Raw genomic sequence first — 27053 nt, 5'->3', positions numbered from 1 at the left:
GTGCATTGAAGTGTAAGCTGCCAAATTAAGTTATTTCAATTTAGGATTGTGACCCTAAACTCCATTGAAATAAACCAAACAAGGGAACATAGCATCTTAGCATCTTTTCATATATAGCTATGAGCACTGATATCTCATCTTAGTGTCAGAATAATTTTGTGTAGGAAAGTAAGAAAAAAAGGAATAAGTGAATGATTTTAGCAACTTGGAGAACTATATTAGTAAATGATAACCATTCTTTTTTAATAGGAATTGAAATGGTTTTACATAGATTGCTGTTGCCCTAAACCCCACAAAACACTAAATTCTAATTCAATTTGTGATTACTGAAAATGACAAATCAATTTATTTTTCTATGCCAATTCTAATATTCTCTGATGTCCTTCATGGTTCCTCTTTTACTGCCGAAGCTACCTCCTCCTTGTCGGCTACCTTTATCTCCTCTAGCTCTTGGCCCTTGATGTAAGATTCATCTTTTTCTTTGCCCCACAATAGCAAGTATAAGCCTATGATAACAGTGACTCCACCTAGTATGCTGAGCAATGAAGTCAAAGAGAATTAATGAGCATATGATCCATAGTGCTTTGCTTTTACAACCTTTAACTTGTTGAATTGCCATTTCTATTTTTTATTCACTTCTTACCTGCCTGTATACAGTTTTTCACCGAAAACAAAGTATGCTAGAACCGCCACTATAAGTGTTTGAAGAGGATTAAACATTGAGACAAAGACTGGCCCTTTCTCCTTCATGCACCATAGTTGAATGAAGATGACAAGCCCCGAGCCAATAATTCCCTGCCATATTCATTTTTATCCTAGCAGGCCTTAGACTTGAATTTGGAATATATATATATGTATGTATGTACATAAACTGTGGTAATGGCTATGAAGTTACTTACACAATATGTAATGGCCCAAAAATCAATTCCGAACATTTTGACAGACCAAACACCCGGTTCATGTTGTACTAAAAATGCAAAAACAGCTGATTGTGCTCCCCCGATGAAGCTAATCCATGCTGTGAGTGACATTTGTGCTGGATATTTCCTCATAGTAAATGTCTACAAGGAATAAATACAATTTTTTTTAAGATAAAAGTTAAGAGATAACTATTACAATCACCTTTTAGTTTTTAGAGAATATATAACCCGTTACCTGCATAATGTACCATGCAGACAATGTTATGCAGCTAGCAATAGTAAGGATTGACCCTTTAACCCAATTCTCATGAATAGAAAGTCTTTTCATGTGAATCGGAGTACCCCACAAGTTCTGCAGTGCAGGTCCTTTGTATAAAGTGATGATGGTGACCCCTACCAATGATATGAAGGTTCCAAGGATTTTGGCCATCCCACGATGACTCCTTACATCAACCACCTCCATCCTGCATCAAGATTATGAAGAATATTGTTCCATGAAATCTCCTTTTTTTCAACTGTTATAAACTTTTAAGAATACTTATGGATTCCTAGTCTCAAACCTGAACAAGATGGCAATTAGAAAAGTCAAAGATGAAACAGTGTTGAACACTGCTGCCACGAACGTTGGAGAAGTGCACCTCATGCTTATAAAGAACATGATGAAGGTTAAACATATCCTGTTTTCCATCATTACGAAAAATATGATAAGAAAAATTGTAGTGCTTTTAATTTTATGTACAAAACCTTTGAATTTCATTAGCATTACGTAAAAGTGAAAGAGTCGTGATATAGTGCCTACCCCATAAGAGAAACCAAAAATATCTCCAAAAACATTGCTACTGTCAGCTTTGGCCTGGATTTTCTGCACAAGAAAGTTAAATCAATTACGCAGTGTCTAACCGACTTGTTTAAAACAAGTGTGTTCATAACTTAAAAAGGTACAACAAGGTAAAATTATGGGTAAGTGTTTGCAAAGCCAACCTTTCAAGAAAATAGGCCAAAGGAAACATAAGCAAGCCGGCTAGTATAAATCGATAACTGACATAAACATAAGTGTTTAGCCCTTGATTGAAGGCAGCTTCTGTAATGAAATACACAATTGCAGACAAAATTTGCACTAGAACCATGCCTAGATGGTGCTTATAGCTAGCAAAATTTGTCATGAATGTGCCTGCCATATTTTTTGGTTGGGTTACGATGTCCATGCTGCTCCGTTCTCTTCGCTTATAAATAAAGCTCCAAAGGCATCTAGAAACTGTTGCTGAAAATGATATAAAATTCTGTTGCACTGCATATAGATATGCTCGGGATATATAATATACATATGCTTGGGTGTTTTATCTTGTAAGAATAATTTTTCTCCGTGAAATTTTGTGGTGCAGAACGCCATATGCAGTTTTTAATTAATGGCTGCGCCAATGTACAAGGATTAAAATTAATAATAGAGTATCCTTGTTTTTTTTTTAAAAAAAAAACTGGGATTTGTATTATTTTAGCTAACACTGAAAGGTACAAATATGTAAAGAAAAAAAACTTATGAACAAGCAAGAATTAACTTTCCCATTAGAGCAAGTGTAGTGAAAAGCATATCATAAAAAAACTTCCAAGAATTTGAGCTAAACCAAACAAAGTAAAAAAAAAAAAAAACAAACTGTTACATCAGGAGGATTAGTCTGTAGTAAAAGGGACACCAGAAGATGTTAGTATCATTCATTGTTATAGCCTTTTAGTCACACTCGTCATCTTGCAAAGTGAATTCTGAAGTGCTTAGAATAATACCGTGTACAGCAGGCCTTTTTTTTTGGTGGGTTTTTTTTTGACAATCTATGTATCCTCTTCAAAGGATTTGAAAAGTTAGAGCACTACTTAGGTAATGATTATTAAAATGTTAATAATGTTAATATTCTTCAAATCTCTTCCTTTTCTTCCCCACCATTTTTCTCTTTTTTAGGAGTAGAACTTCTCGGTGCTCTCTCAAACCTCAAATGTTGCTTTTGATTGTATTAGCAATTTTAATAAGTTGTATCTTTTGACTAGTTACGTTTGTCCATTTCTTTTCATTAAAGAATGAAATGGAAATCTAGGTCTAAAACATTATGCGATTGTGTAGTGAATTCTGTAATACCCTCTATTTGACCTTACTTGAATCGCTGAGTTTGAATATTGGATATTATGACATATAAACATTTAGTATAAAATTTAAGTAATCTACCTATGATCCTTTTTCAACATATTTATTTTTGTATTATTAAATATTTTCTAAATAAAATTAATAAAGAAAACATTTAAGAATACAATAGACTCTTAAAATAATGTAACACATTACAACACAAAAGTTCATTTAAGATAGACTATTCTTAGCGTAGTATACTATATATCTTACTCCTAAGATATCCTTTGTATGCATAAAAACTCAACTCGTCATTTCCTTGATGCATTCCTAACTTGGTCCCTCTAGGCAAACTCAATCTCACAACAGGACCTGAAACAAAAACAAACATTTTGTAAGTTTACGCGAACTTAGTGAGTTTTTAGCACAGAATACCTTGGAACCTTTCTAGTTGAATTCATATCTTAAAAATTCTGGATCACATCTCTGTCCTTGGCGGATACTTTCATAATATCTTATATATACCTATACGCCAGCTACCATACTTAACGTGCTAACTTCCGCTTCACCTATTGGCTAACTCTAGATCTTACCGGATGATACATATCTTATTCCTTCCTAGTACAACAAAAGTATCTTCCAGAAGAATATTTATACAAAGTCCACTTTCGACGGATTTATCTTCAAACAAACACTTAACATTTTTTCCAGAATGGTTATTCATAGATGCTACTCTTTGGCAGATAACTACAAACTGATCTTACATTTGGTGGATTCTCATACTGAATTTGATAACTATCAGATTATCAATTAGATTATATCTTGAATCAAACCCAAATCAAACTCATATTTATGATGAAACATTCCAGACCATCCAAACGAACTCCAAACATCTATGTTACATAACACAAGAACGCCTAAATTGACAAACAACTCAAGTTCCAGATAACCTTAGAACGAGACATGAAACTATTCAAATATGACGAATGCTAGATAACTCAGATTTCATCTCTACATAGTGTAGACAAACTTAGACCAACAAACACTTATACCTTTCATAACTATAGATATTGCAATACCTTATACTAACAGACTACTATGGTGGATTCTCTCTTTAGAAATATTGATACATACTTTCTTTCAAGAAATGCCTCTTTAAAACTTATTCAATTTCATCTCTAGACTAACCAACCAAGTTAGCTTTAGACATATCAGATCATTATCATAGAATTATCTATCGAAAAATCTTGAAACCTACTCGAATCTTGCCATAATGGCAGATAACCAGATTCTTTCATACAAACATCATTGAATAAGCCACTGCGTTATGGGATTGGCCATATAGGCAATACAGAATACGTCACTAAGGCTTAGCAAATCATGCCACACAGAGTCACATGTTTACTGTCCCGACGGATTTTCACAGAAGGTGTCATGATTTTCTCCCTCATGGACTTATACATATTTTCATGCCGTGATCTTCTAGTCCGGTTTACATTTCACCGAAGGCATCACCATGAATACTATCATTATTATATTATGTCATGGGTCTCAACCACATGGACTTACACATACTCGTGTCACAATCTGACAGTCCAATCTTCATTTCACTGGAGACATCACCGTGAGTGTTTTCGTAATCATACTATACCATAAGTCTCAACTACATGGACTTATACATATCTTTTTATCGTGATTTGCCAGTCTGGTTAACAATATGATTGCCATATTAGAAGAATCACAAACGGATGTTTTACTCAGAAGTTACTTAACTAGATTCGTTCACATACTTGACTGATTTTTACTTTCTCATATCAGATTTCAAATGCATTCTTACCATTTAACTTCTTATTCAAATAGTACTTCACAAATATCATCTTTACACATTCAAAATCTTTACAATACTTTCCATACACACTTACCAGTTATCCGAGATATTATTATCATATATATATCTACTTGAACAGTTTACATGCAAAAGTTAGGGTAGAAACTCACCTGATATTCACCTATACTATAGCTTGGAGTTCCAAACTTAAACATTCTTCTCGAACCAATAGCAGCAGCAACTGTTAAAAAGAATATGGATTCACTATTAAAAATCATTTTTAGATAATTTGTTATCATCTCATCTATAGACGACCCCATGCAAGGTCTCTTATTCATATCATTTTGTTTATATGCTTCTTAACAACATTATTCTTTCAAAAACTTAACATGAAGAGCTATCAGACTTACCATGAGGTGGAACACCCACTGAATAATTCAAAAACCTTAGCTTCGAGCTTAATAAGGAAGAGAGAACATTTAAGTTCAAGAAAAAGAACCAAATAATTATATTGAAGGAAGAAAAACCATCCAGACAAACTCTTCTCACCACATATATACACACTCAGTTCCCCTTAATGGAACTTGACAAGTGTCGATTGTATCCATAATTTATCCTAATAAATGGCCTACAAAATCTAAGAGAAATATAAATAAAAATCATGTATATATGCTATTTGAGCAGTCAAGTCAGTTGGCTCCTAATCAGATCACATTACAAAACCCAATTAGCAGCTGAGGCAAACTGGACCTATTATACATTTGGCAGTAATTCTCACCAGGCTCACTCTTCGTTTATCATACTCCTTTCTTAAATAGCAAAATACCCTAAAATAAAGTCTTTAATTACTTCTACGATGGATACTTTACACCAAACTCTAATCTGCCAGACTGTTTATTGGCGGATTATACTATGTCAAAGAAATAATTTCCACTCTACATGTCTTCTTCTCGGAGCCATCAGATTTAGGGTGTGACAAATCCGATTTTTGTGACTGTAATGAAGATGTGGTTTCACTCACATGTTTCAAACACCAGACCATATATTTTAATTTGTATAAGTTAGAAAGTGAGATAGTCTTGGATAAGAAAGTTCCAGATTATAAGATTCCCTTATTCTTAATACCAATCCACTAAAAGCGTAGGTTCTGTAGAAATCTCCCTTGTACCCACCTCCATGTTGGTTCCTTAAGGATTCCAAAGGGCAAGCGACAACTTGTTTTTGGGTGCAATCTTTAATGGACTCTTTGTTTAGTTATGAGTCCAAAAGAAAATAATAATAATAATAATAATAATAATAATAATAATAAGACAGGCTTTGGATTGTAGAAGTGTATTTGACCTTGATCATCATGTTTGATTACAACAATGCAAATTCCACATTAAATTATAGACAAACATAGATATAAGTTGGTTTTTTTTTTTTTAATACTTGACATTGCTCTCTGGGCTTAATTTACTTCTCCTGCAAGCTACTAAAAGTAAGTCAAATTCATTTGCTATGGCATGCCATCCTCTGTTGTCCGAAGCCATTTTTGTTTCCTTCACGGTTCATCTTTTTCCAGTGAAGCCAACTCCTCCATGTCAGATACCATTATCTCATTACAATGTGATTCTTGGCTCTTGTTGTAAGACTGCTCTCTATCCTTGCCCCACAACAGCAAGTATAGGCCAATGATAACGAGGAATCCACCTATAATGCTGAATGATCAAGTGAAAGTAAAGAGGTGTGTTTATATTTCTTTTTGCAAGTTTAAAATGTAAAATTGACTTTTACATTTTACCTGCCTGTGTATAGTCTTTCACCAAGAACTAAATATGCTAGAACCACCACCATAACTGTTTGAAGAGAGTTAAACATGGCGACAAACACCGGTCCTTTCTCTTTCATGCACCAAATTTGAAGGCAGACAAAAACAGCAGAGCATATTCCCTGGAATTTTTAGTTTTCATCCTACCAGGCTTAGGACATGAATTGTGAATGAATGCATTTAAACTGGTTTTAAGAGCCATGGAATTACTTACAGAATATGTAATGAACCAGAAATTAACACTGAACATTTTGATTGACCATGCTGATGCCTCGTGCTGTAAGCACACTGCAAAGACTGCCGATTGTGCTCCCCCGATACCGTTCATCCATGCTGCTAGTGACACTTGTGTTGGATATTTCTTCAAAGTAATTGCCTAAACATTTTCAGCGATCAACTCCTTAGTTATTTTGTACACTAACATTTTAGTACATGGCATCATTTAAAGTTACTACTAATTGATTACCTGAAGAATGTACCATATGGCCCATGTTATGCAACTCGCCACTGTCAGAATAGGTCCTTTCACCCAGTTCTCATGAACGGAACCCGAATGTCTGTTTATGTGAACTATAGCAGCTGACAACCTTTGCACTGCAGGCCCTTTGTACAAAGTGATGGTAGTTACCCCTGCAAGGGATATTAAGGTTCCAAGGATTTTAGCCATCCCACGAGGGTTCTTTACATTGACAACCTCCAACCTGCACCGCAAACATAAAGGACAGTGTTTATGAAAATCTCTTTTAAACTGTTCATTTATAAAGGTTTAACGAAAGAGGCACTGAGGCAGTGCATATATAGAGTTTTACACTCTACCTGAGTATGACAGCAATTATAAAAGTCCAGGAAGGAATCGTGTTGAACAGAGTTGCAACGAATGTCGGAGAAGTGTATTTCAAACTTGCAAAGTGCAGGTTAAGGGATGAACAGATTCTGTTTTTATCATCAAGGGGGCAAAACAAGGAACAAACGTTATAATTCAAACTCTTTGAATCAAATTGGCATTAACTAGAGGTCGATGGACGTTTATAATTTACTCTACCCTATGAGAGAAAGCAAAAGGAACTCCAAAAACAGTCGAAACGTAAGGTTTTGGCCTTGAATTTCTGCAAGACAGAAGAACCCGTAGAATTTACAGTCTCATAAACACAGTTTAAACCAGTGTTGGTATAACAAAACCTCTCAAGAAAATAGGCAAAAGGAAACATGAGGCAGGCAGATAGGCAAAATCGGTAAGTGACATATATATGTGGATTCAGCCCTTGACTGAAGGCAGCTTCAGTAAAGAAATACACAATTGCATAACTGATCTGAGTCAGAAACATGATTAGATGAGGCTTATATCTTTCCAAGGTTGCCATGAATGTGCAGGCCATGTATTCCCTTGCTTTCTGCAATGATAATTACAGTTTTTTTTTTTTTACTCTTTCTGTTAACTTGTGCTTAGTGCAGGAAATGCATCTATAATAATACCAAATGGAGTAGTAATCAGTGTTCTGTACCACGAAAAGATTTTGGGAAAAGACTGACCGAAGTGGAAAGTGTGTTTATTAAAACAATAGAGATTTATATCATTTTCACTATCTTTGTTATTACTCTTTTTTCCAAATTCACAAGCCCTTTTCATTACAGTTTTCAAGTTTGGGCCATGGTGACAAATATGCTCAACTTGTTACCCACGTTCTAATATGTGTCGGACACCAATACTTTAAATAAAATGAAAAGCGTGGTTGAGGGTGTGAAAATCTTGGAAAGCGAACTTTGCAAATGTTCCAGTGATACTGAATGTATAATTCGCTGGAGGGATTGGCGTTTGTGGAATCTGATTACCTGTTATCCTCAGATACTTAAACAAGAAAGTAGGAATAATTTTGCAAGTTGGAGCACCGATTAAGCGCAATAATAACTTGAAATTAAATATTCTTCTTGCTGTTTAGTCTTTTCTTCCCCTCCATTATTTTGGAGCAGAAAAGTGGGAGTGAGACAATCTTTGGTGCTTCCAATCACTGCCTTTTACTCTGTTTAAATTAGTTTCATCTTTTGATAATCGAACAATGTTTCTCAAATTTTATACACAAAAAAGGAGACCTGCATCAGAAAGTAATGCGATTATGCATCAGATTTAACTTTCTATAGGAATATGAGTTATATAAAACCCTTTTCATCACATTTCATTATACACCAAACCATAAATATTATAAATAGCAGAATCAGCATTGCGGTGCAATGAGCAAGCTCCAAATCCTTCCCTGAGTCATCTCCATGTTGGATTCCTCCAGGTTCTAGAAGAGGGTCCTAATGAAAGGCAATCCCAGTTTTTTTAGGTCTTTGCAGAGTGGGAGCATTACTTGCTATGTAGTCAGCCATGAAAGTTACCAATAAAATAAGCGAAAGGAAGCATCACAACGCCAGCTTATAGCCACTCATAATGTATTGATTAAGATTCGGACTTGGGTTGGAAATTAAAGACTAGTTGGAGATCAAATTTGATGCTCCGAGATACCAAAATACAAAGTAAAAAAAACATATTTTGATGCTTAGAAAATGCAACGAATCCTGTTTGTCTTTTGAAATAAAACAGGATGCATGTGTTAACGAGGCAAACAAATGCTTTCAGATAATGGGAAGAAGAAGTGTTAAAGCAGGTTTCAACTTGGCCATTCTGGCTTTGTTGTTTTTTCACTATGTTTGGCATCTGAACATAAATCTGTTTCCCCAAAATAAAATATAAGTGGATGTCTCCATCTTCCAGTTCTTGAAAGAATCGCATTCCTCTGTTTCCTGCGACTATATGAGTGATATTTCATGTTTCCATTTCTACCAATGAATATGATGATGATGATCATCATCATCATCATCATAATCATCATCATCAAAGATATTATATTCTTATACGCGGCTCGGCTGAATTCCATTATCAGTACATGGAACTCACACTGTCGCACATATCCTCCTTTTAGGAGTGCATTTGTAAATTGTATTAACCCTGATGTTGAACGGGATCTGTTTAAAAGAATATTTGAGCCCCAAATTTATATATTCATTTTTTTTTGAAAAGTCTAATTGATTTTGCAGCAAGTTGTTTCTAAGTGAATCAGTTCCTGGAAAACTATGAGAAATATTGTTTATTCCTACAGAAGTACGAAACCTTGAATAGAATTATTTGACTTTTATTTCTTTCAGTAATTTCGTAATTGTATTATTGATATTCTTTTTTTATAAATAGAATTATCATTGATTTATGATTATGAACTAAGCCCAGTTCTAGTGATGACCATAAACCATTACCTTCTGGACTTAGGCCTAAGTCTACACCTTGGTTCCCTAAAGCCATTAAATCAGCCTTATAACAGGTTAAAAGTAATCATAATCTCTTAGAAATTAAATGATATTTGTTAATTTTTTCATTTTACTCATATAAATAAAAAATTTACAATTTAAACACATCTTCATTAAAATGTTAAACGAGCGGGCTTATTCCATCTTTGTGTCCGCCCGCCCCAACGTTTATACAAAGGATTACGTATAGGAAATATTGAAACCGTCCTTTCCAGTAGTATAGCTGCTGTCTTTTTTGCAGCTTTTGTTGTTGCTGGAACTATGTGGTATGGTTCAGCAACTACCCCCATCGAATTATTTGGTCCTACTCGTTATCAATGGGATCAAGGATACTTCCAGCAAGAAATATATCGAAGGGTTAGTGCTGGGTTAGCCGAAAATCAAAGTTTATCAGAAGCTTGGTCTAAAATTCCTGAAAAATTAGCTTTTTATGATTACATTGGCAATAATCCGGCAAAAGGAGGATTATTCAGAGCGGGTTCAATGGACAACGGGGATGGAATAGCCGTTGGGTGGTTAGGGCACCCTATCTTTAGAGATAAAGACGGGCGTGAACTTTTTGTACGTCGTATGCCTACTTTTTTTGAAACATTTTCGGTTGTTTTGGTAGACGGAGACGGAATTGTTAGAGCGGATGTCCCTTTTAGAAGGGCAGAATCAAAGTAAAATCTCAAATGAATTTTAAAAATTAAATCTAGTATTTAAATATCTATTTCAACTTTTGTTTTTAAACCAAAACCAATAAAATTGAAACACATAGCTTTAGCTTTGGTTTCTTTGTTTCACCATCGTCGCCATCCTTCGTCATCTCTGCAACATCAGTTGAAACCCTATGTCCCCATCATTATCTTCAACACTAGCCTCCTCTAATAACCGTTTCTATATATGCTTCTCTAATCGCTTCTCCATTGTCAACCGCTACTCCCCCGTCTTTGTTGGTTTTTTTGAATAAAAAAGAAGAACTAAGTGCTTGTTTTAGGACCAAAACAAAAAAGAAAAATGGCTGAAAAAAATTCATCATACATAGATGCCAACCGAAGCTTACATATAAACAAGCAATCAACTTGATTAAAAAAAACTATCACTTAATACTTACCTAACACCACTAACACATCTTGAAACTCATAAAACTAAACTTGTACATGTAGATAAGCTGATTTAATCAAGTCAATCTGCACCCAATCACAACAAACATCTTACTAACTTAGGTCAAATGTAACTAAGTTACAAAAAAACAACTAAAGAAACCATGTTGTCGTGCTGCAACATGCATGCAACAAAAAAACAAACTTAGCCGCATGTAAGTCATTTCTTAACACTCCTTGGCATTCATGCTGCAAACTCCCAATTTGGCTCTTAAATTCTCGAACCTTGTTGTCCCAAAAGGTTTTGTCAAGATATCTGCCAATTGATCTTCAAAACTGCAATGAACCACATTGATCTTATGTGCTTGCTCCACTTCTCTGACAAAATGAAACTTAATCTTGAAATGCTTAATTTTATCATGAAACACTGGATTCTTTGCAATTGCAATAGCAGATTGATTGTCACATTTAATCTTTGTTGCTTCTCTTTGGTGCAAATTCAAATCAACCAAGAGTTTCCTCAGCCAAATAGCTTGATTAACAGCTGTAGCAGCTGCAACATATTCAACCTCAGCTATTGATTGAGCTACAATGGTTTGCTTTTTTGAACTCCAACAAAAAAAAAATTGATCCTAATGTGAACAGGCACCCTGAGGTACTTTTCATGTCATCAAAGGATCCAGCCCAATCACTATTGTAAAACCAACAAGTTTCATGTCATTAGCCTTGCTGAACTTGACTCCATAGCTTAGAGTCCCTTTGATATATTTCAGAACTCTTTTTGCTACTTAAAAGTAAGTCACATTGCAACAATGCATGAATCTGGACAAAAGACTGACAAGAAATACAATACTAGGTCTTGAGTCTGTTAAATAGAGTAAATACCCCACAGGGCTTAATCAGATTCATTTACCCTTTCAAAATCACCTTGGTTCATAAGTTTTTCACCAATAGCAACTGGAGCACTAGTTGTTTTGCAATTTTGCATGCAAAATTTGTTCAAGATCTTCAAGGCAAAAGCCTTCTGACTTATGAAAATGCCTTGCTGAGTTCGAGATACCTGCATACCAAAAAAGTAGGTCATTTCACCTAGATCAGACATTTCGAATACATTTTCTATTTGCCTTTTGAACTTAGCTAGCAATTCATCACTTCCACTAGTCTCTAGCATGTCATCCACATACAATTAGACTATTAGAATAGTTTCATCTCCAGTTTTCTTCACATATAAAATTGGCTCACTGATGCTTTTTCGAATCCCAAGCTTGGCAAATAACTGTCAATTATATCATACCAAGCCTTTGGTGCATGTTTTAAGCAATATAAAGCCTTTTTAAGCTTGTACACTTTTGTTTCTTCACCAACCACCTTGAAGCCATCTGGTTGTTCAACATATATCTCCTCCTTGAGGAATCCATTAAGAAAGGAAAACTTCACGTCAAGTTAATGTATCTTCTCCTTCCTTTGAGCTGTCAAGGAAAGCAAAAGTTTTATGGTATCTAATCTTGCCACAGGTGCAAAGGTCTCAAAGTAGCCAACACCATACATTTGGCTGTAACTCTTCACAACCAACATTGCCTTCAACTTTGATGCGTGATATTCGTAACAAGTTTTAAAGATTTATAAATGAAACGTTCTTGAGACTAACTTATTATCACGATTAAGGCAAGTGTACCTATCGAACAGTAGTATAGTTCAGCAAGACCGGATTATCAAACCCAAAGGAACTACGAGTACTAGTATTTACTACCTTTTTATTATCTAGCCTAAAATTTAAGAGGTTTGGTTGTCTAAACTAATTACTAACTAAGAATGCACAGAAAGAAAAACTTGGGAAAATACTTTTGGGAAAATTCGATTGATTGAGACAATACCTAAGGACAAATCCACCTAGACTTCACTTGTTATTTGACTTTGAATCAGACGATTTATTCATTTGACTTGATCCTTAGAAATCCCTAAGTTATATTATTATCTCTCTCGAGACTAATAACGTCTAACTCTAGGTTGAATAATTGAAATCTCTTTCTAATTAACACCCTAGAATTGCATTAACTCGATCTATGGATTCCCTTATTAGGTATCACCCTAATCCGACAAAATCTTGTCACCCTATCTCTAGGCGCGCAATCAACTCCGCTTAATTATGATTAATTTACTCTTAGACAGGGTCTATTCCTCCTCTGAATAAGAGCTTAACTTGAATCAATATCTTGGAATATCAAAACAAGAATTAAGAACACATAATTAAGAACAAGTCAAATATTTATCATACAATTCAGATAATAATAACAAGATCTGTCTTAGGTTTCATTCCCCTTAGGTATTTAGGGGTTTAGTTCATACTTATGAAAGAAAACATCTCAAAAGCATAAAGATAACAAAACATAAGAAAACCCAAAACTCCTGAAGGAACTTAAAGGGAGATCTCCAGTCTTGATGATGAATCTGGCTCTTGAGATAGATCAATCGGCTTTCCTTGAGTAATTCATTGCTTCCTACTCATATCCCCTTTCCTAAGTGCCTCATCAAGTGTTTAAATAGGCTTTGGAATGCCTAAGAGCCCTCAAAATTGGCCTTTTCCGAATTAGACTAAACTTGGCTTCGGCAGGGACACGCCCGTGTGACACGCTCGTGTGTGATTACTGAAGGCTATGGTCAAGGCTGTTAAATGGGCACAGGCGTGTGATCCACCTGTGTAAGTCATGCTTCAATCTTGCCAAATTGCCAGGCCCGTATGAGGAAGTCCAGGCCGTGTTGTTTTCCCATGTGGGTCTATTTTCTCTATTTTCGACCCGTTTCTCACTCTTTTTACTCTCTTATGATCTTCTAAGTATAAAACATGAAATTAAATGATTAGGAGCATCGAATTCACCAAATCTAAGGAGAAACCATCTATAAATGCGTTAGGCATGGGGTAAAAATATGTATAAATTACGATTTATCAAATACCCCCACACTTAAGCATTTGCTTATCCTCAAGCAAAACCCTCAACTCACAATCAAAATAAATACTTCTTAACTTATAATTCCTATTACTAATATCTCAAAATAATCCATAAGTAATCATACATTGAAAATTTGACTGAAAGAACATCAAAGTTCCAAAACATTCCAAGTTGAGTATTTTATCATGAAAGTATAGGTGTCTCCCCTCATCTAAGTAATTACCTTCGACTCAAAATATCATTGGGTTTCACATCCTCACTAAAGATTCACTGAAATCACTCGAGGTTTTTAAGGACAATACATGAAGCACTCAATAGTCAATAATGAAAAGTTATTATCATAGGCTTGCATGAAAATCAAATCTCCACCACTATATATTGAAATGAACATCAATCAAAAGGTCTTTAAAGGGTTGTAATGTGGCTTTGGTTAGGTGGTGTGGTTACAAGCTGAAAGAAAAGGTTAGAATCGAGATTGAATTGGAAAATTGCCTAACTAGAAAAAGTAATTAAACATCAATTGAGTACAAGTGAGCTTTTTCTCAGAAGGTGAAATTTAGATACTACGACTCAACAATACTGAATTACTACTAATATGTAAGTATAAATGTTTTTTTTAAGAACAAGTCAAATACATAGAAGAGCAAAGCATAGCTAAGCAATTAGTTTAAATCAAATCTCGACAAAAATAGGGATCAAATTAGAGGATTTCAACAATAATGGTTTATGGGTTAATATTGAGGGTAAATCAATTAATGGCTTGTTAGGCTCAAAGAGGTTTACTAAGGGTTAATTATGAAGGTAGGCTTTTGTGGAGTGAGTGGGTTAAACCTAAGTGCCTTTATCATTTTGACATATCAAATCAAATGGTGTGGTCTTGACATGCATAGTCAAGCAAGTTCTAGAATAACAATTCAATACTGACGCACTCAAAGCAACAATAAAAGTGAGCATGAAAGAAATAATAGGTGCTCTAAATGCTCAAAATATCACAAAAATTACGGCTTTTTGATGTTTAAACCTATGAATTTCAACTCAAGATAATACCTAAACTTGGGAGAAACAACCTATAAAATTTTAAATTCAAAAGTCAACTTATCATGCTTGATTCTTTAATATCTTAAAGTTTAAACAATCAATGCATGAATACCTAAGTTTTAATTCAAGACATATCAATAAAAATCATAAATTAATCAAAATTAATTCTAATCATGGCATGAGAAGATCACATGAGAATAAGACACAATTTAGGGATTTCTAATGACGATATGAAAGACCCCCCACACTTAAGATGTACATTGCCCTCAATGTACAAAGATAGATATATTGAAAAAGATAGATTGATAATCATAAGATAGGGAGAGAAGTGAAACTTCGTGAATGATGAATGAACTCCTTGAATTGGGGTTATAGAGAATAATCGACCAAAGCAAAGATGAGGGTGAAGGAGGATACTCCGGTGGTGGTAGAGGTTGGGTTCCACAAATGCTGTGCCAAAAGAATATTATATCTCAAGTTGACAATGGTCGTGGTCGAGCAGGGCATGGCAGTCGTGGAGAACCTTTCTTAGTGGAGTTTCAAGTTCTTGAGTAATAGTGAGCTTTGGAGCTCTTTATAACTGTGATAGAACTAGGAACTCTTTTAGGAAATATATAAGGAAGAATAAGTACTCATAATGAATTAGCCGAAATTAAAAATTATAAAATAATAATTATAAAACCTAATAAAAATAAGGTGAAAGAAAAATAAAAAGTAGTCTTAAATGAAAATAAAAGGAACAACATAAAATAATAAATAAAAGTTTTTAAACATCTTCATCGCCAGATGGTTCGCGAGGTGGGGGTGGCGATGAGATGTGGAAGTGCTGACAAATCTGCTGTAGAGTAGTATCAATGTTATCGAAGCGCCAAAAACACTGCTGCTCGAATCGAGTAAGGCGCTCAGAGATGTCAGTGTATGAAGCTGCCGCATGAACTGGACAATGAGGAGGTGGTGGCTAAGACGGTGGATCATCGTGACGTGGAGGGACATTATCAGTAATGTCCTCGGGGTCTTCCTCCTCAGTAGACTGGGCAAGGCGGTACTGAGGAGGGTGGGTTATTGGTGCTTCTCGATCATCCTCATATGTAACATGCTCGAGATGCTCTGTGGAGACATCTGGCCGATAAGAGTGAGTGAGAATGATTGGGCCACTGTGTTGAGAAGCCCGAAGTGTCGAGCCAACCGAGTTACGTAGGGTCCAATGGAGATGACCCCCCTCCAATGTCACTCCGTCTAGTGGCGAATGGCAAGGGCAATGAAGTAAGCGAGGTCGAAGATGTGCCCATTCGCCATACTCTATAGAAAGTAGGCATCGTGAGTGTTCACGACACTGGTGCTCTCTCGTCGGACTGTAAAGTGTGTGCCAAGATGGCGTGTAGGTACCTCAATGAGGGAGAGAGAGTCGATGCCTTGGAGTGGCTGGGATCGTAGGAAGCCGAGCTGGGGACCAAAGCATCCCAACACTTCGAAGGGGAGTAGTGGATGTGGAGAGGGAGGGTGTTGAGCTCGTTTTCTTCCATGAACTCCTCCATATAAAGGCCCAAAGTGATACCGAACTCGAGCACACTTAACTGGCGGACTAAACCGCTGAGACGGAACTGGACCGTTCCAGGGTCATCGAAGTTGGTCATGACATCTTGAACATGGAAGGTCGAGCAAAGTTCAAGTGTAAGCTCAAGTTACGTCGGCTTAATGATCACAAAGAAGAGTTCCCATGGATCGGTTGCCAGGAGGGCTCGGACATCTTCGGCCAACTGTGTAACACCCTTTACCCGTATCCAAGGCCGGAACAGGGTACGAGACATTACCAGACTTAACCATACACATAAACGAAAACCGGGCCATAAAATTTCATTTAATTCAAAACTTTTCGAACACATGCATAAACTCATATTTAAAGATATATAATGTGGCATAAATGAGCACTTGCACATCCATAATCATGCAATAACATGTCATTCACTTTAAACATATTTGTTTACCATCATGTATATAATATACATTCTTACATTAACTAGAACTAGACATGCTAAATCTTATTCTCATTATATGCCATCATAATGTAGTTACCAATTTGTCCATTAAACATCCATATTCAAGGCAACATTACTCATTTCCATTTAATTCATGATCCACTGGCCTGCATTTAACTTACCTGATGTATTACCAATCATGTATAACAAACAAAGCTAACTATATCATCACATCAAAACATAGGACGTGGCATGATTAATTAAACTTACAAACCATAATGGATAAGGACCACATCTCATGATCATATGCGATAACTCAATGCAGACCGATACGTATGGTCAAAGTCATAATAATAATACATATCACAAACCAACTTCCTATACATGCCACTCACTTGATATTTCTAATATTTGAATTAATTCTCCCAAAAATGACAGCTTAATAGTGTGATTTTGCCTCCGACGATCTCCAACCCCGAGCCGACCTGCCAAAACTGAAGAAGTAGAGAGGAGGGGTAAGCTTTACGCTTAGTAAGTCCATATGAAGTTAATAATCAATTACCCACATGTTTATTTTTTTTAAGGTAAAACATCATAATTGTACAATTTGCTCTTGTTCAGGTTAAGTTGTTTTACCGAGTTATAGTTACTAATTCATTTATATCTGGAGCTACGAGACTCCAAATTAAGTTTCGTTAATTTTTCTTGAAACTACACTCATATACCTTTCTCCCATAAAATTTTCAAAATTTTTGGTTCAGCCAATTAGTACAGTTTATTCATTAAAATTACCCCTATTTTGCTGTCTAATAGTTCTGACCTCTCTTCACTAAAAATTATTTTTCTCATAGTAAAAAATTAGGATAATCCTCTCATCTATCTTTCTAAAGAATAGACTCATTAAGGATTTTAATAATATAAATTACAACCCATAATTATTTTTATACAATTTTTAATGATTTTCTCAAATCAAAATAGGGGATTACGAATTCATTCAGACTCTGTCCCACAACAATTTAAATATCTCATAATATAAATTTTGATTGCATATACCATTTCTACTATGTAAAAATAGACTCATTGGGATTTAACCTCATATTTTATTCAGCCCCTAATTCAATTTCCAAAATTTATGGTAAATTTCCAAAGTTGTGCCACTGCAGTAATCCAAAACTGCCAAGGCTAAATTTACTCATTCATTACTATTATTCACAAAATCCATAAAATATCATTTCATTCATAATGGTAAGAACACATAATTATGGTTTATAAGCATAAATCCATAATCCCAATGTCATCAAGTATCAATGACTTATTCCAAATCATGTCATTTTCATAATATTCACCAAATACTATATACATCATAGATCATCACATGTCAAGGCATCACACATAAGTTTAGTGTACATACCTGTACAACTTGTAACATAACTCAAAGACATACTCATCAATGGCTTATCTCATTGGGATCATCAACGAATACTTCGCCAAATTACCCGTTGAACACTCGAAATATAATCGGATACATGGAATGTATGCACATAAGTGTCTTGCCCACAGCTAGACAAACTCAATAGCCTGCAGAATATATGTGTAGCCAAGCTACCATGTAACCCACCCATAGGTGAACTCGGACTCAACTAAATTAGCTCGGGTGTACCCATCCATAAGTGAACTCAGACTCAACTCAACGAGTTTGGATGCCTAGTTACATCTCACGAACTCGGACTCAACTCAACGAGTTCAGAATTCAAATATCCTAGTGACATGTCACTTGTATCCTAATCTATTCCCAAGGTTCAAACGGGATTTTCCTCAATCACACATCTTTGCCATTTTCCACGGAATGTTGGAACCGATACTTGGTAGCATTTCATATTTATCAAATAGCTCACATAATTTGCATATTACTAAATAATAATCCACAGCATAATATTTCATAATAATAATCATCATATCATATAAATAACATTAAATTACTTAAAATAACAATTATGTTACCACATTTACACGTGAACTTACATCTCATTTAATATCAAAGCAATAACATTAAATTGCACATTGCATTATTAAAAATCATATGAACTTACCTCGTATGCGAAAATGGCCATTTTTAACATTTTGTCCACAACCTGATATTTTCTGATTTTAGCCTGAATTTTGATTTTTTCCTTGCTCTATCATTTCAAATATAGCCTAATTAGGACTCACATTATTCAAATTAACCCAAAATCATATTTTTCCAAGATTACAATTTTGCCCCTAAACTTTGTCAAAATTACATTTTTACCCTTAGGCTCGTAAATTAAGCTTCATCCTATTTCCTTATGTTTTATGACATTTTGATCATTTTTCTCTTCTATAGCAACATCAAATTCGTACTCTAACATGTACTTATGAACATTAGGTATTTTTACCGATTATGTCGTTTTACTCGTTTTCACGTAAAATAGCTTAATAAAAGTTGTTTAACACAATTTCAAGCTTCATATTCTACCATAAAACGTCAAAATAAACATATTTCACCTATGGGTATTTTTCCAAATATAAACCCTAAGTTAAATTATTGCTAGAATAAGCTTAAACAAGTTACCGGGATTTCAAAAATGTAAATAACTTTAAAAACGGGGCTAGGGAGCACTTAAAATTGAGCTTGGGAGTTTGAACAAACCTTAACCATGGCTGCTGCTGGTAGAAATGGTTGAATGAAGAAGATGATAGCTAATTTGGATTATTTCCCTTTTTAATTCTTTTAATTATTAGTTTACCAAAATACCCCTAACTTAAAAATATTTTATTACACCCATTTCATGTCTATTTTTGTCCAGAAGTTAACCAATGGTCTAATTTCCATTTAAGGACCCTCAATTTAGTATTTCATAACAATTGGACACCTCTAGTATGTAGAACTCAACTTTTGAACTTTTTACTATTTAGTCCTTTTAACTAAATTAAGTGCCCGAACGTCAAAATTTTCGAACGAAATTTTCATGAAATTATTCTGTGAAATCGTAGACCATAAAAATATAATAAAAAACAAAATTTTCATCATCAGATTTGTGGTCCCGAAACCACTGTTCCAACTAGGCCCAAAATCAGGGTGTTACAAACTGAACTTGTTCCAGTGCGGTCCAGTCAATGCAGCGGCCCACACCTAAAGGTCGGGCCCGAAGTATCTGACAAAGTTCCTCCTGATTTCCTGGTGGAAACTGGAGGAAGGGGTGTCGATTTTTCGAGATGTGACCCGAGGATGACGCTACTCCTTTCCGCTTCTTCGAGGTAGGAACAGAAGTCTTCTTACCACGTGATGATGACATTGAACCTGCATTAAAAAATCGAAACTTAAACAATACATCCCAAAAATAGCACAGAAGCACAAAACTAAATGTGAAGATTTCATGAGACTTACATAGTGGATGAACTAAACAAAACTACTAAATGTATCAAGTTATAGTATTATTGGAATAATGTAACAAGAATATGAATGAATGTATATAGGAAGCATAAATTTCATGAAACTAGGAAAAATAAAAAGTAGAGCATAATAGAGTAACTAAAATGACAAAATTCTTATAAACAAGCAAAAGTATTCTATTGTTCTAACTATGAGAATTCATTTAAAATAGGAAAATAGAGCAGAGAAATCATGAAATAAACAAAATATTCAAAGGAGATAGAGAGAAAAGAGTAAACAAACAGAAAAAGAAAGAACTTGGGGCGTCAAAATTGGTGTTGTAGACGGCGCACGGGCGTGGGGGGTAGGGCGTGTGGAGTTACAGCGGCTAGGGTTAGGGATTTTTAGGGAAGGAGATGATGAATAGTGAGGGGTTTTTATAGATTTTGGGGCACACGACTGTGGGACATGCCCGTGTGCCCTAATTTTTGCTCGTATGTTTTGTGAATTTTGAATTTGGGCGCGTCTGACATTCGGCCCATGCCCGTGTTGCTCAGGCGTGTGAGTGCACATGGCCGTGTTGTACGGTCGTGTCTCGCTTCGTTCGCTTCTCCCACTCTCGTGTACATAAGTCCACGCCCTTGTTAACTTGACAGGTTCACCCACGGATGATGGGCACAGGCGTGCGACAGGTTCGTCCAGGGTTTCGAGGCACGGGCATGTCGAACGCCCATGTTGTTTTGGCAGGTTCTCCCACGGCCATGTCGCACGGCCGTGGCGACTTTATCGCTTCCCATGTTGGAAACATTTTGCCCTGTTTTAGCACGGCCTAAGGCATGCCCGTGTGCCTGGTCGTGTGGTATTTAGAGAGTCTGTGTACCATGATTTGGTTAGTATGTTAGATGTTAAAAACTCAAATTTAAAGAAATTAATATTGTTAGTGCTCAGGTTACCTCCCGAGAAGCGCTTATTTGTAGTCTAAGCTCGACTTACTTCTCTGGTGCATGATCATGGTGAATCGAAGAGTTTACACTCCTCATCCCTGCTATCAATTTTATCAACATAAGGTTTAATACGAGTATCATTTACCTTGAATGTGCCAAAGTTGGAGTTGTTTACCTCGACCGTACCGTATGAAAAAATACTAATAACCGTAAGAGAGGTTTCTTCATTTGGTTCAGAAGTGGCGATTCGAGGATCTACTGCATCGAGTAGTACTTTGTCTCCAACTTTAAGTTGATTTTTGGAGGAATTAAGCTCCTCATGGCGTGGTTTTAGTTTATTGTATTTTCTCGGTTTATGTGTCCGCCATTCATCTAGCTCATCAATTGGTAACCTTCATTCTTTATGGATAGTGATAAACCGCAATTTATACATATTTTTACCCCATGCTTAACACATTTTATGGATGATTTTTCCTTAGAATTGGTGAATTCGATGCTCCTAATGCCTTAATTTCATGATTTATACTTATGTGAGCATAGGAGAGCGAAAGGAACGAGAAACGAGCCAAAAACTGAGAAAATGGGCCAAAGTACGAATCAACATGGCCTGGACTTCCTCACATAGGCAGACCACAGGGCCGTGTCAATTTAGCAGAATCGAAGCACGACTCACACAGGTAGACCACATGCCCGTGCCTATTTAACAGGCTTGACCACAGCCTGGAGTAATCGCACACGGGCATGTCACACGGGAGTGTCCCTGCCGAACCCAAGTTGAGTACAATTCGGAAAAGGCTAATTTTGAGGGCTTTTAGGCATTCTAAAGCCTATAAATATACCCTGAAGGAAGAGGAAAAGGGATACAGAGAGAAGGAGGCAGGGAACTGCTCAAGGGAAGCCGATTGATCCATCTCAGAAGCTAGAGTCACCATCAAGACTAATGATCTCCCCTCAATTTCCCTTCAGGAGTTTTGGGTTTTCTTTATGTTTTGTATTCATTATTCTTCTGAGATGTTTTCCTTTTTAGTTATGAACTAAATCCCCTAAATGCCTAAGGGGAATGAAACCTAAGACGAATCTTGTTATTATTTTCTGAATTATATGATAAATATTTAGCTTGTTCTTAATTCTTTTTTTGATATCCCAGGATATTGATTCAAGATAAACTCTTATTCAGAGGAGGAATAAACCCTGTCTAAGAGTACATTTGTCATAATTAAGCAGAGTTGATTGCGCGCCTAGACATAGGGTGACAAGATTTTGCCGGATTAGGGTGAAACCTAATAAGGGGATCCATAGATCGAGTTAATGCAACCCTATGGTGTTAATTAGAGAAAGGTCTCAATTATTCAATCTAGGAATTAGACGTTGTTAGTCCTGAATAGGTATAATAACATAACTTAGGGATCTCTACGGGACAAGTTAAATGAATAAATCGTTCGATCCGGAGCCTGAATAACAAGTAAAGTCTAGGTGGACTTTTCCTTAGGTATTGTCTTAATTCAATCCTTTTCCAAAAGTAATCCCCCAATTCTACTTTCTACGAATTCTTAGTTTAGATAATTAGTTAGTTAAAACAAAACCCCCTTATTCTTAGACTAGATAATAGAAAGACAGTCATTACTAGTACTTTTAGTTCCTTTAGGTTCGACAATCCGGTCTTGCTAAAACTATACTACTGTTCGATAGGTACACTTGCCTACATCGTGATAATAGTTAGTTTCAAGAACGATTCTTTATAAATATTTAAAACTTGTCATACGAAAATCGCGATCAAGTTTTTAGCGCCGTTGTCGGGGAACTAAAATATTAGGAACGCTCAATTTTTATTACTTTAGCCATTTATTTTTCTTGCAATTTAATTTTTAATTTTAATTTTATTATTATTTATTAATTTAATTTTTCTTTCTCTTGGCAGGTTTTTATAGTTTATGACTAGAAAAAACCTGTTAGGACCACTACTTTTGAAGAAATCGATCGCACAGTTCGTAGAAACCAAAGAGAAATAAGGTGAAGCTTAAGATACACAGAGAACGAGCAAGAGGACGATACTCAAACCCCAACCGAAGAGATGGCTGAAAACCAAGACAGTCAGCTACCTCCTGCGATACATGTTGAACTAACGAATCAGAATCCTGCTCCTCGTATTATGTATGATTATGCTAAACCTACTTTAACAGTAACTAAGTCAAGTATAGTTAAGCCTGGTATTGCTGTAAATAATTTTGAACTAAAACCTAACACTATTCAAATGATACAGCAATTTGTTCAGTTTGATAGTTCGCAGGATGAGGATCCGAACACTCACTTGACAAATTTCCTGAAATTCTGTGATACATTCAAAATTAATGACGTTTCTGACTATGCCATTCGTCTTCAGTTATTCCCTTTTTCATTGAGAAACAAAGCTAAACAGTGAACTCGTTACCACGAGGGTCAATCACTACTTGGGAACAAATGACCGAAAAATTTCTATTAAAATGTTTTTCGCCGGCTAAAACGGCCAAATTACGTAATGATATCTCTTCGTATGTGCAGATGGACTTAGAAACTCTTTATGATGCATGGGAGAGATACAAGGACTTACTGAGAATGTGCCCTCATCATGGGTTACCGCTTTGGCTATAGGTTCAAACATTCTATAATGGCCTGAATCCTTCGACTCGACAAATGGTTGACGCAGCTGATAGCGGAACCATAAAAAATAAAACACTTGAAAATGCTTATGAGTTTATTAAAGATATGTCACTGAATAACTATCAGTGGCAAGTCATGAGGACTAAGCCAACTAAAACAGTAGGCGTTTATAACGTCGATTCGGTCACTATGCTGTCAAACCAGGCAGAACTTCTGAATAAAAAGATTGATGGTTTACTTGGTTCTACTCAGGTACATCCAGTAATGAGGTGCGAGACGAATGGAGGAGGAGCATGCACAGAGTATCAACCCTTCAACCCTAGCATCGAGGAGGAACAAGTTCAATATATGGGTAACAATAACTCTAGACCCCAAAATAACCCATATAGTAACACTTATAATGCAGGTTGGAGGAACCATCCCAATTTCTCGTGGGGCAGTCAAGGAAATCAAAGACCACAAAATCCTTCGGGTTTTCAACAACCACCCTATCAACAAGAAAAGAAATCGAACCTTAAAGAGATGTTGTCTAAATTTATCTCGATGTCAGAAACCCATTTCCAAAACACCGAGACAGTACTTAAAAATCAACAAGCGTCGATCCAAGGGCTCGAAACTTAGATCGGCCAGCTTTCCAAACTAATCTCCGAACGACCACAAGGTAGCTTGCAAGTAATACTGAACCCAACCCAAGGGAATAGCTCAACGTGATTAATGTTCAAGATGAAGAAGGATTTGTTGAGCCTGAGCCAGAACCGAGGCAAGAAACTGTGGTAAGCAGAGGTCAAGGTGAGGTAGATCATAATAAAAACAAAGTAGTGAATGTTGAATATAAACCTTGTGTGCCATACCCCAACGCGACAAGGAAAAACTGCTCAGATGCACAATTTGGTAAATTTCTTAAACTCTTAAAAAAATTACATATTAACTTACCGTTTATTGAAGCTATATCGCGGATGCCAAACACGATGAAATTTTTAAAGGAGCTTTTAGCAAATAAACAGAAGTTGGACGAGGCGTCGAATGTGGAGCTAAACGCAGTTTGCTCAGCTATTCTACAGAATAAACTACCCAACAAACTAAAAGATCCAGGGAGTTTTATGATTCCTTGCTTAATTGGGAGTTTAGATGTTAATAATGCATTAGCTGATTTAGGGGCTAGTATTAACGTCATGCCCTACAAAATGTTTAAACAATTAGGTCTTGGGAAACCCAAACAGACTAGGATGAGCATTCAATTAGCAGATAAAACTATAAGATTCTCTAGGGGTATTATTAAAGATGTGCTAGTTAAAGTCGATAAATTTATATTTCCCGTTGACTTCATTATTTTAGACATAGAGGAGGATAGCAACACTCATTTGATTTTGGAACGGCCCTTTTAGCAACTTCTAAAACGATTATTGATGTTGGCATAAGTGAGCTCACACTCCGTGTGGGAGACGAAACAATCACCCTTCAAGCTCACAATTCTGGCGCCATATCGAAAATTGAAGGTGATCGTTTAAACCATTCTACTAAAACTGACAATAAGGTGCAACCTACTTTGTAGGAAATGAGTCTGAAGGAAGTACATGAGCCATTCTCAAGCAATAGTAGAGGACTTATTCATGAAGATCAAAGGCTACAAATTGAGGAGCTAGATGAATGGCGGACGCATAAACCATGAACATACGATAAACCAAAACTATGCCAGAATGAGCTCAATCAACTTAAGGTTGGAGATAAAGTATTATTAGATGCCGCAGATCCTCACATTTTCACTACCAAATCGAATGAAGAAATCCCTCTTACGGTACTTAGCATTTTTCCATTCAGTACAATTGAGGTAAGTCATCCCAAGTTCGGCACTTTTAAGGTAAACAACACCCGTCTAAAACCTTATTTTGATGAGAATGATAGCAGGAATGAGGAGTATAAACTCTTCGAACCACCATGACCATTCAATGGAGAGGTAAGTCGAGCTTAGACTATAAATAAGCGCTTCTTGGGAGGCAACCCGAGCACTAACTGTATTAACTTCTTTAAATTTTAGTATTTACCACCTAACTTACTAACGGAGCTCTTGAACACAGGTTTCCCACACAGACACGGCTAGCACACGGGCGTGCCTTAGGTCGTGTGGAAATAGAGCAAAAATTTCCCCAAACACAGGCTACGATAAATCGCCACGGCCGTGGGCGAACCTGTTAAATTAACACGAGCGTGGGCCTACATACATAGGCGTGGGAGAAGCGAACGAAGCCAGGCACGGTCGTGCGACACGGCCGTGTGCACCCAAACGTCCAAGGAACACGGGCATAGGGAAATTATCAAACGCGTCCAAATTCAAAATTCGAGAATCACACGGGCAAAAATTAGGGAACACGGGCATGTTCCCTGGCTGTGTGCCCCAAAATCTATAAATAGGCTGCACTATTCATTGTCTTCTTCACCCAAAAAACCCTAACCCTAGCCGCTGTAAGTCCACACGCCCTCCCCACCACGCCCGTGCGCCGCTTCCAACTGCATTTTTGACACCCAACCTCTCTCCTTTAGCATTTGTTTACTCCTTTCTCTTTTATTTCACTAATTTATAATGTTATTTATCATAGTAATCTATATTGTTCATAATATTTTCATCTTTCTATCACTCAAATGTCATTTATAGAACAAGTTATCATCTTTTTCTTGTTCAAATTCTTATTCATTACGTGATTTCTCTACTCCACTTGATTAGTTAGAAGTGCATATTCATGGTTAGGATAGTTGAAATATTCATGCCTCTTGTGTTGACATTTATGTTCATTTATATAGTATGATACATTCCATTCTTTGCCATTTTTACTTATATCACCATGCTAATGCCACAAAATTAGGTCATTGAACTTATTGTTTTTGTTAAACTTAGTAATTGTGGTTGAACATATTTATGGATTTTCCTCTTCGAATTTATCTGCATTTTCCCCTGTCCACTCATCAAGATGAATTAATGTTTCCAATTGCAGACATACAATGTTGTCTTCACGTGGTAAAAAGGCAGTT

At 36.1% G+C, this 27053-nt stretch overlaps 2 protein-coding genes, 1 non-coding gene and 1 pseudogene across 3 annotated transcripts; 1 reads left to right on the top strand and 3 right to left on the bottom strand.

Moving 5' to 3' along the window:
* Positions 1–218: 218 nt before the first annotated feature.
* LOC107923270 (WAT1-related protein At1g43650) lies at positions 219–2129 on the bottom strand. The gene is made up of 7 exons (XM_016853483.2): positions 1902–2129; positions 1720–1782; positions 1481–1597; positions 1156–1384; positions 900–1061; positions 644–795; positions 219–535 (listed from the first exon to the last, which is right to left on the bottom strand). The coding sequence occupies exons 1-7, from the start codon at positions 2123–2125 to the stop codon at positions 385–387; spliced, it is 1098 nt and encodes a 365-aa protein (XP_016708972.1). The 5' UTR covers positions 2126–2129; the 3' UTR covers positions 219–384.
* Positions 2130–6201: 4072 nt separating this feature from the next.
* LOC107923767 (WAT1-related protein At4g08300-like) lies at positions 6202–8044 on the bottom strand. Its single transcript, XM_041082024.1, has 7 exons — positions 7848–8044; positions 7711–7774; positions 7485–7654; positions 7135–7369; positions 6883–7044; positions 6642–6790; positions 6202–6558 (listed from the first exon to the last, which is right to left on the bottom strand). The coding sequence occupies exons 1-7, from the start codon at positions 8042–8044 to the stop codon at positions 6402–6404; spliced, it is 1134 nt and encodes a 377-aa protein (XP_040937958.1). The 3' UTR covers positions 6202–6401.
* A 1244-nt stretch (positions 8045–9288) lies between these two features.
* LOC121209974 (photosystem II CP47 reaction center protein-like) lies at positions 9289–10685 on the top strand (annotated as a pseudogene).
* A 13212-nt stretch (positions 10686–23897) lies between these two features.
* Positions 23898–24004, bottom strand: LOC121210547 (small nucleolar RNA R71). Its single transcript, XR_005905664.1, has one exon. It is a non-coding gene; the product is annotated as a small nucleolar RNA R71 (small nucleolar RNA).
* Between the last annotated feature and the right edge of the window lie 3049 nt (positions 24005–27053).

This window comes from Gossypium hirsutum, chromosome A11 (genome assembly GCF_007990345.1).
Source record: "Gossypium hirsutum isolate 1008001.06 chromosome A11, Gossypium_hirsutum_v2.1, whole genome shotgun sequence".
NCBI lineage: Eukaryota > Viridiplantae > Streptophyta > Magnoliopsida > Malvales > Malvaceae > Gossypium > Gossypium hirsutum.
The sequence above is the reverse complement of the archived record's forward strand: the minus strand, read 5'-3'. Positions and strand labels throughout refer to the sequence as shown.

Coding starts and splice junctions, on each gene's coding strand:
- LOC107923270 (XM_016853483.2), bottom strand. CDS start 2,125: ATGGACATCGTAACCCAACCAAAAAATATGGCAGGCACATTCATGACA. Junction 1,598..1,719: donor TTTTTGGTTTCTCTTATGGG/GTAGGCACTATA, acceptor GATGGAAAACAG/GATATGTTTAACCTTCATCA. Junction 796..899: donor TTTGGGCCATTACATATTGT/GTAAGTAACTTC, acceptor TGAATATGGCAG/GGAATTATTGGCTCGGGGCT.
- LOC107923767 (XM_041082024.1), bottom strand. CDS start 8,044: ATGGCCTGCACATTCATGGCAACCTTGGAAAGATATAAGCCTCATCTA. Junction 7,655..7,710: donor CTTTTGCTTTCTCTCATAGG/GTAGAGTAAATT, acceptor TTTGATTCAAAG/AGTTTGAATTATAACGTTTG. Junction 6,559..6,641: donor GAAAGACTATACACAGGCAG/GTAAAATGTAAA, acceptor TTGATCATTCAG/CATTATAGGTGGATTCCTCG.